The sequence below is a fragment of the Mastigoproctus giganteus genome, chromosome 8, assembly GCF_048544385.1.
Source record: "Mastigoproctus giganteus isolate SK-2022 chromosome 8, ASM4854438v1, whole genome shotgun sequence".
Taxonomy (NCBI): Eukaryota; Metazoa; Arthropoda; class Arachnida; order Uropygi; family Thelyphonidae; genus Mastigoproctus; species Mastigoproctus giganteus.
Window position 1 is genome coordinate 193,631,915 of NC_143582.1, and position 18,370 is coordinate 193,650,284.

General features: G+C 39.1%; 1 protein-coding gene across 1 annotated transcript in view; it reads right to left on the reverse strand.

Annotated features, from left to right (window-relative positions):
- Positions 1-8,295: 8,295 nt before the first annotated feature.
- The window catches only part of LOC150082127 (carbonic anhydrase-related protein 10-like), a 187,667-nt gene continuing 177,592 nt past the window's right edge, over positions 8,296-18,370 (reverse strand). Inside the window, exons 7-9 of the mRNA XM_090379997.1 lie at positions 17,689-17,843; positions 12,774-12,905; positions 8,296-8,584 (exon numbers count right to left, since the gene is read on the reverse strand). Coding sequence (XP_090236123.1) covers positions 8,426-8,584; positions 12,774-12,905; positions 17,689-17,843 — 446 coding nt within the window. The 3' untranslated portion in view covers positions 8,296-8,425. The remainder of the gene's footprint in view (positions 8,585-12,773; positions 12,906-17,688; positions 17,844-18,370) is intronic.

Below are 18,370 nucleotides of genomic sequence, written 5' to 3' on the forward strand. Positions count from 1 at the left end.
CCAGCGTATACATTCTGTCTTTCATTCTCATTCATTCATTGCATCCCCTTGCTATTAGCTTACTGATATTTTTCAGCTAATCTGGTTCCCTGGCTGCCTGTATATCTCCGTCCCCTACGTGGTTACTTATTTGGTGTGGGGGCCCAGGTTCCAACACATAGCAGAGTAGTCCTGGGGGGGTTTTGCCATGTCAGGTTTCTGTCAGGGCACAGAATACTGCTATCCTGACAGTTTTTAAGTCATCGTCTGGGCGTGGTGGGAAACGTGGGCAGTTTTAACTATTGATTATTGTTTAATTGCTGGGGGACTGAATTGCCATTCTTTGGATAGTCCTGTGCATTTCAAATAATAATTTCTGTGTAAAGGATGTAAAGGCTTTATAATTTCCCTCTTCTATGATGAACCGATGTTCTTCTCTCTGGGAAGGGGGCCAGTCTGTGCTATTAGCTCTGTTCTGGGGATGGCAATATTATACATTCATATAGAATGTGTGCCTAGTCTTCGCTCTCGCCACAGATGCAGTTGGGGTCATCATTCAGCCCTAAGGAGGTTAGTTTCGCCTTTAGGGAGCCGTGACCTGTCGATATAAATGTTGTAAAAAGTCCAGGGGATTACCACTTAGGTGGCTTTGGGCTAACCATTGCCACCTGTGGCAGAAACCTTTTGGTAACCAGACCTCTGGTTTCTTGCTCCCACTTCGTTTGCCATAGCTCATGGAACTTTGTGGCTATTCTTTTTCTTTCAGCATTGAAAGTGTTGGCTGTATCAAGGGCTATCCCCAGAAATTCTGTGGGTATGCCGTTTTTAAATCTAAAGTATAAGCCTCTTTTGGCTACTTTCAGATAAAGTGAGAGAGCTCCGGCCAGCAACTGTAGCGCAGGTGTGCTTACTGTGCAACACGCTCTGGTAATAGTGAGTAGTATTGTCCTTTATATCGATTCTAATTTATTCCTATTTCTTACTGTGGCCAAGCAGGTGAACCACGCACCGGCTCCATAGGTGATAACAGGTAGGAGCACTGCACGGTACATATATGATTTCCAGGGTCTTTTGAGCCCCCAGTCTGCTCGACTGGGGGCTCAAATTTTTGCCAGGATCAGTCTGCTCGACTGGGGGCTCAAATTTTTGCCAGGATCAGTCTGCTCGACTGATCCTGGCAATCATACCTGCATAATTTCTCACTTTTTTCGCCAATTATGTCAAATAGGGATAAAAAGTTAATTTAGAATCAGAGACCACTCCAAGATATTTTAGCTCTATTACTATTTTTATAGTGGTTGTGTTAATTTTGATTTGTGGACGTCTTCTTATGTCTAAATTGCCTTTTAGAAGAATTTGGTTTTTTCAGGCGATATTTTGAGCATGTGCATTTGTGCCCACTCCTGCAGCTGCAAGAGGGCGGCATTTGATCTTTGCTCTACATCCACTCGCGTGTTACCTTTTACAAAGGCCAGGTTACCTTTTACATCGGCAAAGGCCAGGCTTTCCATAGGACCCAGATCCAAGGCCAGAAATTCGTCCAGAACAATCAGAAGATGGGGCCAAGGATTGGCCCTCTCTTTATTCACAGGGCGTGTCAATTCCTGGAACCTTGTGCGTACTGGGACACTCCTGTCTGTAAGGTAGTTGTTTATTACTTTATAGAGGTTCTGTGGGGCATTTGCCTGGCGGAGTCTCCTAAGGACTAGGCGGCCAGAGTGAGTCAATTCCCCAGCAAAGTAAATAGAGATTGCCAGCATATATTTCTCCTCTGAGTTTTTAACTGTTGTCAGTAGGTGGTGCATGGCATCCTCCGTAGAGTTCCCTTGCTTAAAACCATACTGATTGTTGCAATCTAAACCTGCTTCCGTGTAGTATTGAGCTAATTTACTATATATTAGTCTTTCATATACAGTACACTGGTATTTAAAGAAAGTGCATCACCCCTTAAAATTGTAATTGTCGTCCGAATAACGTGCGTATATGGCAATATTTCTTACAGGTTGCATCAGATAAGATTGACACGCGAGGTGATGACGTAATATTGCATCAGCTGTTACTTTCAGCTATATAAGCACACTCTGCAAGAATTGCAGTCATTCCTTGCTTGTGTCAGGATGGCGAGTTACGTGTAGTTGACGCCACGAAGAAAGAGTGCTATTGTTGCTTTACGTGAGGAAGGATGTTATTCCCGTCATATTGCTTATAGAGTGTCTTGTAATCAGTCAACAGTGGGTAGATTTCTTTCCAAACTCAAGAATACTGGTTCTGCTGATAGGAAAAGAGGAACCGAACGCAAACGAGTCTCTACGCCAAAACAGGACTGCGTTTTGAAGCGCTTATGCCTTAAAAACCGTATAGCTTCTTAAGCGTCTGAGCTGAAAAGAGAATGGGAAGAACATACAGGAGTGGTAGCAAGTGCAGTAATAGTCAGAAGACGCCTCTTCAAAAATGGACTTGTAGCCCGTCGTCCTAAGAAGAAGCCCCTCCTCACACAAAAAATTAAAAAGGCCCGATTAATTTGGTGTAAGGAGCATGTCAAATGAATCCCCGAGCAGTGGAAGTCAGTTGTTTTCTCGGATGGGAAGAAATTCAAACCTGCATGGCTCTGATATGGAGACAAACGATTTGTCGTAGACGTGGTGAAGAATACCATCCAGACTGTATGGTGTCTACAGTGACCCTACCAGCCAAATGATATGGGGGTGCATTTCGTATCGCGGAGTAGGTCACCTGCAGTTTATAAAAGGTTCCGTCTGGCTGCCAATGGATACTTGGCTATATTGGGAGGCAAATTGCTGCCAACCATTAGAGACCATTTCAGCCTGCCAAATAACTGCATTTTTCAGGACGAATCTGCTCTTTGTCATCGGGCGAAAAGTGTAAGAAGGCACTTCTTTAATTACTTTAGCTTCATTTCTGCATTAGAGGTTCGACATTAATGTGTTTACATTTGTTACAGGTGAAAAAAATGGTTGGAAGAACGGTCCATTACAACTCTTAGCTGGCCAGGAAACAGCCCGGACCTGAATCCTATAGAGAACTGTTGGCATCGTGTGGAATCTGCAGTTGCCAGAAAAAAACCAAAGACCCTTCGTGAACTTCAGGAAGTCATAATTCGTGTTTGGAACCACGAACTATCAGTTGATTATCTTCAGAAATTGACCTTGTCAATGCCTCGAAGGTGTGCTGCTGTCATCAGGGCCAGAGGCGGTTCAACTAAATATTAGTTTTCACCTGGTGAACTTTTCATTTTGTTTTCCCTTTAAAATGATAAACTGAAGCAAATTGAGGGCTTCTGATAACATTTCAGCCATAATTATAATTGTCGTGTTTACCAAAACTGTTGTATAATGGTTGCAAATGCTCATTTTGGAATATTTTGAGAGCACCTGTCAAATATTACTTAGCTTTGTGTTAACTATTAACTATCTATTAACCTTAACTATTAACTATCTATTAACCTTAACTATTAACTATCTATTAACCTTAACTATTAATTCTTAACTATCGTGTGTTTATATTTCTATTTGTGATGCTGGTCATTAATGTAACATACCATCGCGAAAAAGGGTTAGAAATGTGAAATCCTAGGTGATGCACTTTCTCTGAACACCAGTGTATTTTTCCTAATACAGGGAGTAGGGCTATTGGGCTCTACTGATCCCAAATCTCTATGATTTGGGATCAGTAGGCGGTTTCTCGGGGTTTTTGAGAATTAATCTTAACACAGCTTTTTTCCATATTTTTGGGAATATACCTTCTGTCATACAGTTATTATATAGTGCTATTAATTTGTCTAGTGCTATTTCTGCTAATTTTTTTATAATCTCAACCTCTAAAAGGTCAAAACTTGGCCATTTATTGTTTTTGGTTTTAGATAGTGCTATTTCTATTTCTTGTATAGTAAACAGCGGTTCAATATTGGCATTGTCATATTCGGTGTTTTCTTTTATAATGTCTATCTGGGCGGGGGAGTGATCCCCGGTTTCAGTCTGAATAATACTGTCTAGGATGTTATTTTCAGAATCTGCCCAATACAGGATTGAGATTCCATCTGGTTTGACAGTAGTTTCTAAGATAGACAGGTTTGCTGTTTTTGTTAAAATGTTTGTCATAATCAGTGCTTGTTCGTCCGGGCTACAGCTGTCTAATCTAGACCACTCATTTTCCTGTTTTTGCAGCTCAGCTGCTGTATGTTCTGCGAAAATCTGCCACTTTGCCTTTTTAAGGTTATACCTTTTGATATTCAACTAGGAGTGTTGGGTTATTTGTAATTGCCTGTTTAGTTCGAAGGTGATGGCTCTATGATCTGATGTTGTCCAGGCTGGCTGGACACACCAGTCTGTAATTTTATAGGCTATTGAATTGGTGGCAAGAGTAACATCAATGTCACTCTCCCACATGGTACTTCTAAAAGTTGGTAAGTTATTTAGGTTGATTTATCACTTGAAAGGGTGAGGTGGCTATAAAATCTGACAATACCTGGCCATCCATTATGTGTGCCTGCTCTGTCTTCTGTACGGCTATGCCATAAAGCTGACCGGCAGTTGACATCAGCACACACTATGATATTTGCTGTAGGTAGCAGGTCTGTGACTGCTTGTAAATATTCTGTTGTAGGATTTATATCTTCATCAGGTCTGGAATAAAGTGAGATAACATAGAACTGTCCCACAGCACTAGTGACAAGAGCACACACTGCCGTTGGGGAGCAGAGGTGACCCACCTTTATGCCTTATGACCTGTGAAAAAATAGCCAATGAATCTGAAAACCGAAGCCATTGTTCTCCAAATTTTAATTGAGGTGTAACAAAAACGAAAGGTCACCGCCCGATGGGTCCCAGTCATTGTCGCTGATCATATGCCACATGGAAGATCAGTAACTGGAGGTTATCATGCAACATTTCTTCCTCAGAAATTACGTCCGAAAATTCGTCAGAAGCGGCCGTAGATATTGGAAGCTGTAACTTACACAAGACCTCACATCATACAACCTTTACAACTTATTTTCACCGATTACAAGCGGGGGGCAACACCATACCCTCCCCCGCAGCCCCGATATGAGTCTATACCTGATACGTATTAAATTATTCTTGGATTGCGGAAAACTTTAGAGACAAAATAGTTACCCATGATAAAACTCTTTCTGCCTGTGAATTGACCTTATACTGGTTTATACTGACAAATTGAAATGAAGTCTTAACTCTCCACATAACCTGAAATTTCTAATTATTGAGATTTTCGAAATGCGAACTGTACATCTTAGCGAATTCAGCGACATCTTAACATTTTACTTAGCGAATGCCACTTATTTCTAAATAATAGTACTTGGTATTATCCAATATTGTATTAACTAGGTTTTCCTGTATTTAATTTAGAAACTCGAGACATAAAAGGGCTGAGTAAGCATTTTGTTTCGGCTCCCTTTAGAAATCTGAATGACACTGCATTTCTCTTAAGACTTTCGTTACAAGACAGAAACACAGGAAAAGGATATTTACTTCTCTCTCCTCTTCCAGCTCGCATTCATCCTTTTAGAAACGTATCCAACTGCTACTACTACTACTACTACTGCTACTGTTAAAGAACAAGGTGCCGCTCTTTTGTTAAGCCTAATAGGTAGATCACTTACGCTGCTGCTGCCTTGAATAAGCCGTAATTGTCGGAGACATCCATCGGGTTAATTAGCAGTACAACATTAATTAATTAGAGGTTTGGGCGATGCAAAAAAAAAATGCAGTACCTTCAAGCTTTAAGAGCTTTATCTGAAAGAAAAATACTCAACGTAATATGACTTTAAAAAATTACCAAGAATACAGACTGTAAATATTTTAATGCATCGTGCTAGAGTTTGGCAGTTTGCCAACTCTTCGTTAACAATGGTCAATAGTTGTTTATGGTTGAACTGGTTGTCATATTTAAATTGACGTAACATAAATGACGTAACAGCGTCATATTTAACGTAACAATGTAGAGGAGAATTATTAAAACAGTCAACCATGAGAAAAACAATTTATTCATAGTGCATACAATAAAACAGATAGAGAACTGATAAAAAAGGCCCCGTTGCGGTAAAAAATGTCTAAGTAAACTAAAATAGGGTAGTTATACTGTCCTAGAGCTAGATCACCTAAACAGTAATAGAAGAAATCTTATATTATCGTAATGTCGAACGTTTGTTCTGTTTACAAATACACAGCTGCAATTTTGCATTCCACATGTAAGGAATTATATGATGGAATATCATAAACTTATATGGACCGATAGGAATAGATAAAAGGACGCGTTCCCCCTTCTAAGATTTCTTCTCTGGTGATCTTGGCGATGTTAGTGGAGAAGTGGGGAATTAAGCTTGGGGGATTGGTGCTTGGTAAGCATAAGCAGTCATTTGAACCAGAAGATAGAAGGAGCAGCAGCTGCAGGAGGGGGGCGGGCATCCGCACAAGACACATCGCTGCACTCATATGACTTAGCTACGGCATTCGCAGGTATCCTGGGATGGAAGAGACAGCGCGAGCAAAGGAGACACGCACACATACATACATACACGTATGTAAGCCACCGAGAGACCGAGTGGTAATGAAAATATGGAAGACAATTGGCCAGTTTTCTACCGAAATGCAAATTTAGTCTCTGGTGGTGTATGTAGTTTCGCAGAAGACAGCCACATCATGCATTTACAGTTCACCTGGTACGATGGAGAACACATAACTCATCGGGAGGAGAATAGAATTTGTGCAGCTGTCTTTTTCTTTCTTAAGTGCTCTTCAAGTCACTGAATAGTTTTCTTTGTGTTCGCTGAAAAAGATGAAAATAAAAAATCTTCAGTTTGGTTAAAGTGGTGACGTAGTTACAAAATTTTAAAGTATACTTAATATCTAAAAAGTCAACAGTAACTAAAGGAATGTGCTGTTATTTCATTATGGAGGGATTTGGAAGTAATACACTAGCCTACCAAATTATCAGACAACCTAAGGTATCAAATAGCAGAAAGGTTCACTTTTAGCGGAAATCTTGCGCGACATTTATTCAACTAGATGTCCGCGGGTGCTGTTATCCCATTCTCTTCAAGAATAATCTTTAGATCCGTCTTTAGGGGTATTTGCAGAGACGCAGTCGGGGAATATCTTCTTTCGTGAGACTCTTCAACTTGGTGGTTGTGTCGCACAATAGCCTTTGATTAAAGACCAGAGACACTGTTCATAACGATGCTCCAGCTGCATGAGCCTCTGTGATTGTGCCTCTTATAAGATCGCTGATGTCGCCTGCCCTTTCCAAGATACACCTTTAATGATTCACCGAGGCACCGCATTTTATCTTTCACGTCTGTCGTATCACGTACTTTTCATTTGCCTACGACGAAAGGCGTGCGGATATCATAAGCCTGGATTCTCTGATAAATTGATAAGGCAATGTATTTCAATCTATCAACTATTCTATAATTATTCGATTATTACTCAATGCAAAAAGCCGAAATAATAATTTTAACTTGTAAAATTAAGAATACCTGTAAATGTTCTCCAGCGTATTTTAAATACACCAAATTGCCGATGTAACCCTTCGCTGTGTCTGTAAAATGCTAGTATCAAAGTTTGCGTACTCAGACCAGAATTGGATGCTGTCAAAATGGGCATTTGAAGGGGAGGTAATTATGTATTTACGAAACCTGCCATTTTAGGGAGGCTCCTCTGGGTGGCATTCAGGTCTGAATCTTTTGACCCCGACCCAGATTGTGCTAAATTAAATAACGAATTTAAAAAACTCTTAACAGATTACCATTCATCAATAAAAAATCTGAAATAACAGGAAATTTATTACAACGCAACAAAAATGTAATTTTTCAGGCAGTCTCAAGACAACTGGAATATTCCGTAGTTTCTTAAGAAAATTTTTGGTATTCTATTTAAAAACTTAAAATTTTGAATTGATTTCTTACGGTTGTTTAGCGATCTGTAAAGGTATAGTTGTAAACTGCGAAATTCTGTTTGTTACTACGCGTTTGAAATGCACGAGCGAGTAATGCCCTAGTGGGGAGCACACACTGCGAAAATATTTCTGTTAAACCTTTATTATTACAAATTGAAAGAGTTTATCCAACGCAGTCAAACAATAAAATCCCAAAATGTTTGAATAAATCAACACGTGTGACCGTTTGGTGGCACGCGCAGTTTCGAATAATTAGTTTTGGTAACGGCTGGTAATTTGTGTGGTCATTTTGGAAAATGTGTTCCTCCTTCCAAGGGCGCTTAAGGACAAATGACTTAATGCGTGTATGTAAGCATTACGTCTGCTACGAATATCGAGGGAAGAAAAATTAAATAGGACTGGTAGTTAGAGATTCGAAAGAGTGCACTGCCCGGACAAATGATTAGGAACCATCCCGTATTCAACCCTGGGCTGCATAGGTTGAACTGAATTAGTGGGAAGTCATACCTGGATCCCACTATACATTCCAGAGTTCACTAATAATGGCTGAAGAGCAATGCCACCTATGAGTTAAGGCGGCCTTAATGAAATTAATTAAGATTTGAAATTTCAGAGAGTGAGAGAGAGACTTACACTGATATTGCATATTTCTGTACATTGACGGGCATTTTGCGTCCTGAAATAAAATAGAAACAATTATAATAAATGAATACTTACAATATATATTTTAAAAATTCATTAAAAACAAAACTAGAAAAAATTAAGGATTACGCTGATAATGCTAAAAAAATTAAATAGAAAGATGGAGGAAAACGTGGGAGAAGGACGATTTGGTTTCAGGAAGGGAACAAGGGAGCCAATAAGCGTGAAAAGAATGTTGACAGAAGTGAAAAAAAGTTTTATGGATTTGGAGATTTTTGGTCGGGTAGATTGGAGTAAATTATTGGATATGTTGAAACGGGTAGGAAGGAGTTGAAGGATTAGATAATCTATTATTCAGAAGAATGAACAGTAGGTTATATTGGCGACAAAAAATAATAGTTAGGGTAAGTAGCGGTAATACTGAAAGTGTAGAGATGGAAAGAAGTGTGAGAGAGGAGTGTTATCTTTCCCCAAATTTATTTAAAATATATACACTGAATGATCACTGGATTATGACCCCATCAGAAATGGACTATGGCGAATAGCTAGCGAACAGCTTCTTGCAACAGCTTGTTAAGAGGAAATCTTGTCTGACTAGTCTAATTGGATACTATGATATGGTCAGAAAGGAACTGGACGCAAAAAATAATTTTGATATCATATACTTGGATTTCAGGAAAGCTTTTGCTATGGTTGCGCATAAACGACTACTGTACAAATTGGAGCAGTGTGGCATTAAGGCCAAGTTGCTGCTATGGATAAAGGGATGGGTGAGTGGGAAAGACAGAAAGTGGTAATCAATGGACAGTGCTCTTCGTGGATTAATGTTATTAATGGAGTCCCCCAGAGTTCAGTGTTGGGCCCATTGTTCTTTTGTATTTTTATCAATGATATCGATGAAGTATATCAGGCTTAATGTCCAAGTTTGCAGATGATACGAAGGTTTGTTAATGACAACAATGTCAGCGTGCTACTGCAACAGGATCTAGAAGAGTTGGGCAGATGGGCTGACAAATGCAAAGTACTGCATATGGGTAGCAGTAATCCCAGAGTAAAGTATCAACTGTGTGTTGTACAACACTCAGGGTAGCGGAGAGTAAAAAAGACCCGGAGGTGATTGTGCATTCGGATATAAAGTTCTTTGAGCAATGAAGACAGGCAGCCAGGAGAACTAATGGGTTTTGTCAATGATATACAGGAATTTTGCTAGCAGGGATAAGGAGGTGATTATCCCATTGTATAAGGCAGTGGTCAGGCCAAATCTTGAGTACTGCGTACAGGTCTAGAAACTTCATTTTAGGAAGGATGTGGAAACGAGTACAGAGAAGGGCAACGCGATTGGTGAACAGAATAAAGGGAGGAGGGGTGCCCTTACCAAAAAAGGCTTCAGTTCTGTAATTACAGCGTCTGAAAACTGGGAGCCTGCGAGGTGATCTGATTGTGGTTTTTAAGACTTTTGAATGGATTGAGCAAGCTCAATGTTGATGGGAGTCTTCCTCTTGCTCAGACTACACACATGAGTGGGCACAAATTCAAATTGAGGAAGGAAGTTTGCAGAATAGGTATGCAGAATTTGCCCTTAACTAGCTGGTGGTGGATTGCTGGAACAAACTTTCATGTGTTGTTATGGAAGTTGACAGCTTGATTAAATTCAAGGAAGAACTTTTGGAGGGAATGAATAGGTGAAATGAGAGGTGTAATTTTTTTTGCTGATGTTATATAAGCTTGCTTTCTTGCATCATTTGCCACTATTAATGCTAAGGCTACGCTAGAGCAGTGGTAATTTGCAACTGGTCATTCAAGTGATAGTGTAGCAGTTATGGGTCGTCGTAGTAAAGATATCATGGAATTACAAGAAGGCATGATTGTGGGAGCTCGTGCATCGAGTGCTTCCATATCGCAAACAGAATGTTGTCGGTTGCTCACGGCCCACTGTGGTTAAGGTTTACAAAGAATGGTGTAAAATGGTGTGAAACCACTTCTCACCGACTGAACTGCAAAGAATTACGCAAGGTGAATGTTCGTGATTAGCGAAAAGTCCGTCGCGTTCTGCGGGCTCAACGGTAGGTCACTCTGCGACAGTTCACATCGCAACACAATGTTGGGAATGCAAGAACAATATTCGAAAAGACTATGCGCCGCACACTCAGATATATGGAGTTGCACAGCAGACGACCCAAGAGATATCCTTGCCGCTCTGCTGATCATTGTCAATGGAGAAACACATTAGTTGGACATTGGAGGACTGGAAACTACTGTGCTGGTCGGATGAGTCCAATTATCTGGTACAACACGCCGATGGTTACAGTGTGGCGCAAGAAAGACGAGTCCATGGACCCATCATGCATGGTGTCCACTATCTAGGCAGGTGGCGGTAGTTGCTTAATATGGAACATGTTTTTCTGACAAGAACTATGACCCTTGTCATAGTTCTATGAACTAACGTTTCACTAATGAAATATACAAGCAGCTCTTATGAGACTATCTGCACCCTGCCCTGTTTCATTATTTCCCAGATAGAAACGGCATCCTCCAAGACGATAATGCACCGTGTCATCGGGCCTGCACTGTGCACGAGTGGTTCGAGGAACACATTGAAGATATCGCCCATCTTGATTGGTCTCCAAATTCTCCTGACCTCAATCCAGTTGAAAACCTGTGGAATGTTTTTGAATGGGAAGTGAGGCGTATGGAAAATCAACCGTCATCTATTCCGACACTGTGCAAAGACTTGCAGGCAGCATGGTTGCAGATCCCTACGGACCGTTTTCAGACATTTAGGGCAGTCAATGCCTAGGCGCATAGAGGCTGTAATCCGTGTGAAAGTTGGCTCAACACGGTTTTAATGAGGAGGTTATAATTCAGAGATCACTCAATGTATGTATAGTAGACAAAGTATGGATTATGGAGAATGGTATGGGGCGAAGATGGAAGGGAAATCGTTATTGAGAGTGTTAGATTTGCAGAAGTTATGGCATTGGTGGCAGATTCTGAGGAAGGATTCAGAAATTTTTCAGTAGCCTAAGGAAATCTGTGATAATTTTGCGATGTGAACTTCTCTGCCGCTCGTTGATTCTTCCGGTTAGGCGGAAGAATCAACGAGCTTTGTTTAAGGAAAAGATTGCTGTGATGTATGGAATGTGGTACTTCATGGAGCAGACTTCTTTATTATTATTATTATTATTATTATTATTATTATTATTTTATTTTATTTCATTTTTTATTTTGATTTATTTACTTATTTATTTTTGCTGGTACCCTGGGTTTGGGCTGCCCGGTGGGCGGAATTTTATTATTTAGTTTTTATCATTTACTTACATATATATATTTTTTTATTTATTGTTATTTCGTTCTTTATTTTTTTATTACATATATTATTTATTTTATTTATTATTATTATTATTTATTTATTTTTTTTTTGCTTTGATATTAGGGCAGTAAGAGCTAGTAAACCAGAGGGTTCGGAGGGCGGCCGCGGCACATGCGTAGTTGTGGCCTACCTCCTATAGACGGACACTGGGCAAGCTTTCTGGGTGATCGCCTGCCTGGTGACAAAACGGCCAGAAACAACTCAACACACACACACACACACACACACACACACACACACACACACACACACACACACACACACACACACACACACACTGCACAAACATAATATTACTCATATTTCTGGCCTTTTACAGAGCTTTGTTTTTCAGGTGCCGTCCTACATAAGATACCATACATGTCTACTTCATGGGGCAGAGTGTGGACATTGAGAATGAAAGACATTAAAAGATTAGAAGGGATAAGATTGTTCAATAAAGTGAGAAAGTTTTGAGGTTTTTCATAATGGATTATGTGATGGAGAGAAAAGTTTGGTGAAGAGGAGGCCCAAAAAAAAAAAAAGATTATAGATGACTTAAGATGGGGCGGTGGATATGTGCGATGAGGAGGATGGATATGTCAAGTTGATGAGGAAGGCTGAAGATAGGGAAATATGGAGGAAAGCTGAAGGTAGGAGATAGGAAGAAATGGTTGTTGAGTCATCATTGATGATGACGAATATTGTTAACGCCATGCTTTCGTAAACCACAATTTTAATAAGTATCAATGACTGTTTTTTTTTAAATAAGTTATGAAATCATGCTTTTACTGATTACGTTACTTATTAGGGGCTTCCTGGCTAACTTTTTTCCATCTTTCATTTACAATATTTTTCATTCTGATATATTTACCTCTTCTCTGTTGAAATCGATGTTCGTTCGAATCACCCGTCTATTCAGTGGTAATGGTGGCCGAAAGTTGTTACCCAGAGGGGCTTTAGGGTTCCTCTCATCCCCTTGCATGAGTTTTCTTAGGATATAAAGCTGTGAAAGAAAAGAAAAAAAAAAAAGAGACGAAAATGTATTAATTAAATATTTATTATATTTAATCGTAATGCAAGTATTGCTATTAGTATTATTAAAGGCTAAATGATGCAAGAAAGCGAACTTTTTCTAAATCTGTAACAAAAAAAAAAAAAAAAAAATCTCCAAGTCAATCGCATTTTCCTCGTCGCTAAAAATGACTATCCAATCCTGCTTTGAAGTTCTACAAAACTCTCCACCTCTTTTAGAAGTACTAAACTTTAGTTTTTCCATTTTTCAGACCGTATGTGCAACCGATCCAAGTCATTTTTATGCAAATATGACTTCGGTTGGTTGACTTAAGGCCCGTTCTGGGCGTTAACCGTTCTTCCTACCTTCAAATCATCTGCAGATGTTGACAACTCCCCCTGTACTCCCTTGTCTGTGTCATTAAGGACGATTGGAAATTCGTCATAATAATTAAACATTGCTCAGTCCCCATGCTGTGATTCATTAAGGTTACCATTTCTATTGAGATGGTCATATATCGTATCCTTAACCTAGACTCCATGATGTTACCGACTACTGAAATTAAACTCACTGATGTGTAGGTTCCCATTACTTCTTTCGCACCTTTCTTGTGGATTGCAGGAACAATGTCGCTTTTCCAATCGAGGGGAAGGGAAATCGTTTCAGAATCTATTGATGATCTCATTAGCATTTCCAGCAAGCTTACGTACCTACATGAGTTTTATGATACCCTTAACAGTGAAATATCTTGTGGTTTCATATAGATAGACATGCGTAATTTGTATTCTGCTCGTCCCTAATTTAGGCTACATATTCAATGGGCGCAATCTCTTAGCAAAGTTTTAAATATGCTTATTTATTTAAGTTGATTTGGTTGTGGTGTTAAGAAATTCATTTCCTGTAGACACAGCCGCGTTATTATTTTCAAACAAAATACGGACCGGAATTTAAACAGCTACCTCATAGTGATGCACACACATACAGTAATGCACACACATAATACAGTAATGCACACACATAAACGACATCTTTCAAAAGTAGTTTGGTCGATCTTTTCTACAACGACAGACACAAAATTTTAATTATTTAATGATCTGTTCACATATTTCATATGCACAGCCTGATCATTTAATTCGCTGAGTGACAGCGCCTCCGTACGATCACTGAAGTTTCTGCGAACTGCTAGTGGATGGCAGGAGAGGGTATGTCCAAGAATACACTGACACACTTGCAAGTCCTGGTATGTTGTGTGGTAGTTTCAAAGTGACTAAATTACGTACTGTTAGTGGGAACCGTTTTGTGAGCTGCATAATCGAAGATCTGAAGACTGAGCAAAGTTTTTTAACTTGATGTTCTGTTCGACGTAAATGTTACGGAGAATATGAGAGAAATGTCAGAGCTTTATGGAGACAAGTGTTTGAAGAAAACTGCAAATTTTCAGTGACACAGGTGCAAAAAGTCGAGAATCTGTGGCTGACGACTCGCGGCTCGGACAGCTGAGGACTTCTACCACTCCAAAGAAAATTGCAAAGCCTCAAGAGATTTTGGATAAAGTCAGGAGAATCACACTTCAACTGAGCAACAGATTGCCATTCTTATATGGCATTTCACACTACGTCTATTGCTCAAAATGTTATCCAGTCAGTGGGCGCAGAAAGATTGAAGATTGCGCTGAAAGAACTGCATTTTGACTCTGATGAGGAAGTTCAAAAAGCTGCAACCAATCTCAAAATCTTATCGAGAAATGGTCCCCAGAAATGCTTCTTCGAGTGGTTCTTCCATAGCAGAAGTGGAGCGCAATCCTTTACTTCAATGGAGACGTTCGAAAAGGAGAGAGCAGTGGCAGACCTCAGCGACGAAAATTAAAATTAATGTACGTCTATCCATTCGGAGTATTAAAATGATCAACATATTTATCAATACAATATTTACATTACATTCTCGGAGAAAAACTTTATGTTAAAATATTTGAATTTTGAAAACACTCTTTTCTGCAAATAAAGTGGAACAATTTAGGCAACCCTAATCTATTTGTCCATCTTTTGATATTTGCTCAGTTTTTGACAGGTCAAATGATGATATGACTTTTTTTTCGAGAATATTTATTACTGTCGCTATTTCGACAAGAGTTAGTATGTATATTTATTTATTTTATTTTTTATCAGGCATTCCATTTCTTTCTGCAAGTAATCGATCATATGTAAGTGGCTTTCGCAGTTTTTCGAAAGCGTAACTTGAGCAAAGGAAGAAAAAAAAAAAAAAAAAAAAAAAAGCCTTGACTAGCAACAAGCAACGTGTATCCCACTTTCCAGTTATTAAATGTCAGTTCTAATCACCTGTGTTTGCTCAGTAATATCCCAAACAGAATGCACGTGCTCGGCGATAATCCAATAAACTGGAATACGGAGTAATGAAAAAATCCGCCGGCGAAACGGCGTAGTGAATTACACGGGCAGGTTCGTTGACAGTCTGCCTGATTGATTCCGAACGGATTGACTTTATAAATAGAACTATTAATGAAAAAAAATAAATAAAAAATAATAATAAAACCTAAGGAAACATGCGGAAATAAAAGCATTCAAGTAAAAATCTTTGGCAGTTTCAAAATTTCCGTAACAAAGAGATCCAAAGGCCATCTTTTCTGCGTTTTGTAAGTCCTGTTCGTAAAAATAAGGTCTTTTCAAGACCTTATTTTTACGAGGCCTTATTTTCAAGGCCTTATTTTCAAGACCTTTAAAATCCCGAAATATCAACACTTTTCACTATATTTCCGACTTTTACCACTCTGGTAAATCATTACATTTAAAAGACAACAATTCACAAGGAATAGTTATTCATTTTATTATGTTTTTTTAGGCAAATTTTCTTCACAAATTCTATTGTGGTAATAGAAACACAGAAATTATAGAAACACAAACCATAAACAGATATGATTGAATGCCTTATTCACTTTACAAGGGAGGTTTGAAAAGTTCGTGGCTTGTGTATGAAAGGTTAAAGATACAGGTTTAAAAATTTCCCTACTTAATGTATAACACTTCAAATAGAACCCACCAAGTTTCATGCAGTTTCAATAATGTCTTTTTTTGATTACAGGTCCTGAAGGCAATAAAGTTTGTGAATGTAGAAAGACGAATAAAATCAGTCATCTGATATTTGAGAAAAAAGGATTAATGCCAAAGGCAATTCATGAGGATATGGTTACAACATCGGTTGAGGATGTCCCTTCCTATTCCGTGGTTAAGAAGTGAACAGTAGAGTTTCAACGAGGGAGGAAGAGCCTGAAATATGATCCACGCTGTGAAAGACCTGCAATATCTATCACTCCAGAAGTTGTTTGACAGTGTGCATGATCTGGTGATGAGTGATCGACGAGTGACCGATACATTGCCAGCATCTTGAATATCTCAGCTGAACGTGTGTACCACATAATAACAGACCCTATGAAAATGGTGTCAGCATGATGAGTCCCAAAGGTTGTTGATAGCAGATCAAAAACGCACAAGAGTTGTCAAATCAAGCGAACATTTACATCGTTTTCAAGCAGATCTGACAAATTTCCTTGCACCGTTTATGATCATGGTGAGACGCGGGTCCATCATTTTCAGCCAGGGACAAAGGAGCAGTCCAAACAGTGGAAACACATCTCATCTTCCCCTCCAAAGAAATCCAAGTGTATTCCTTCTGCTGGCAAGGTGATAGCATCGATTCTGTGGGATGCTGATGGAGTGTTGCTAGTGGATTACTTTCAGAAAGACCAGACAACCGCAGGAGCGTATTACATAGACGTTGTGAGGCGTTTGCGTGAAAACATCAAAGCAAAACTCAGAAAAGGACAACACACCTGCTCACAAGTCTGTCACTGCCAAGGCTGCACTGCTTGAGTGCGGCTTTTAAATCTTGGACGGTTCCACATATTCATCAGATTTGGTGCCATTGGACTTTCACTTATTTCCTTATTTAAAAAATACCTGGCAGGCGTCCATTTTCCCACCGACAGTGATGTCATTGCTACAATGTATGCATTCCTGGAGGTCCAAGAGAAAACATTCTTCGCAGTTGGAATTAACTCATTGCAACATCGGTGGCAAAAGTCCATTGACTCTAAAGGGGACTATGTTGAAAAGTAATATGCTACCAAACCCTCCACACTCAGGCTATAAACCTTTCAAAAGCATAGTGATGCGTTTTCGGACTATTGTGTCTCGTATTCGGAATACTGTGAATATGTTACCTAGGTAGCTTCATTCGCTTTTCCGATTTTCAAACAAAGGCGTAGGAGAAGTGTTATCTCCTATTCCCGGAAGGTTGCCTGGATAACATATTCACTATATTCGGAGCGCCAATATCAAACGGCTTTGACAACGCGAACTGTTGAATGATAGGAATTGGTGTATCGAAGTTGTAATAGTGCGAAACGTGTTGATATTTCAGACTTTCACCAAATCGATTTGGTAAAGGTCAATTTCGGACTTTTACCCAGGCAGGTTCGTAAAACTTAGGATTTACCGGATTTCGGGCTTTTACAATATTAACACAATATTATAGAAATAACGCATCTGGCACTACTTTCTTAGCGGTGTCTGGCATTGGGGGTACACCAATATCTCTTCGCATCACTTCCATAATGTGCCGTATTGGACGTTCATCAGAGCTACCTCTGTTTACACGGAGACGTGAGTTCAGTGTGTACCTTGACCTATGCACGGAACCTATGTACATCACATTAATGAAAGGTTAAAGTGTGACAAAGCAGCAACACCCCTTCACCTGCCTGCTGTTTGGTGATGTAGATTGGTCTGTTCATCACAATCCACGTGACAGTCTCTTGACAGGCTGGCACCGTTAGCGAACCCTCGTAAGTCATGAAGTACTCTGTCGGCGGTATCAGACCCTGGACGGACAGGTGGTTCAGAGGGGCTTCTTGACCTGAAACAAAACGGATTTGGTAAAGAGTTATACATGCGTTCTGCAAAAAAAAAAAAAATAATAAAAATAAATAAATATTAATAATAAAAAAATTTAAATAAATAATAATAATAAATAGATAAATAAAATATTGAAATTTTATATTTTTTTCAAATAAAAAGATTTGTCGACCATCACAAATTTCATTAAAATCCGACAAATAGAAATATGGCAATTATTATTTTTTTCCCACATTATTTATATGGAAAAAAGAAATTCTTAGATTCTTAGATTAAATATAGTTTTAATGCACTGTTGTTAGCTTTAAACAGTCCGTGCACGTTTCACGTGGATTGTTATGAACTTAGTAGTAGTAATAATAGTGGCATGTGATGCAAGAAAGCAAGCGTATGCAGCATCAACCAAAAAAAAAAAAAAATCTCTTCACAAGCGACACGTGGTTTCGCTTGTGAAGAGATACACATATATATAGAGAGAGAATAAAAGAGATTTAAAAGTATATAGGAGAAGAGTAATAAATATTATAC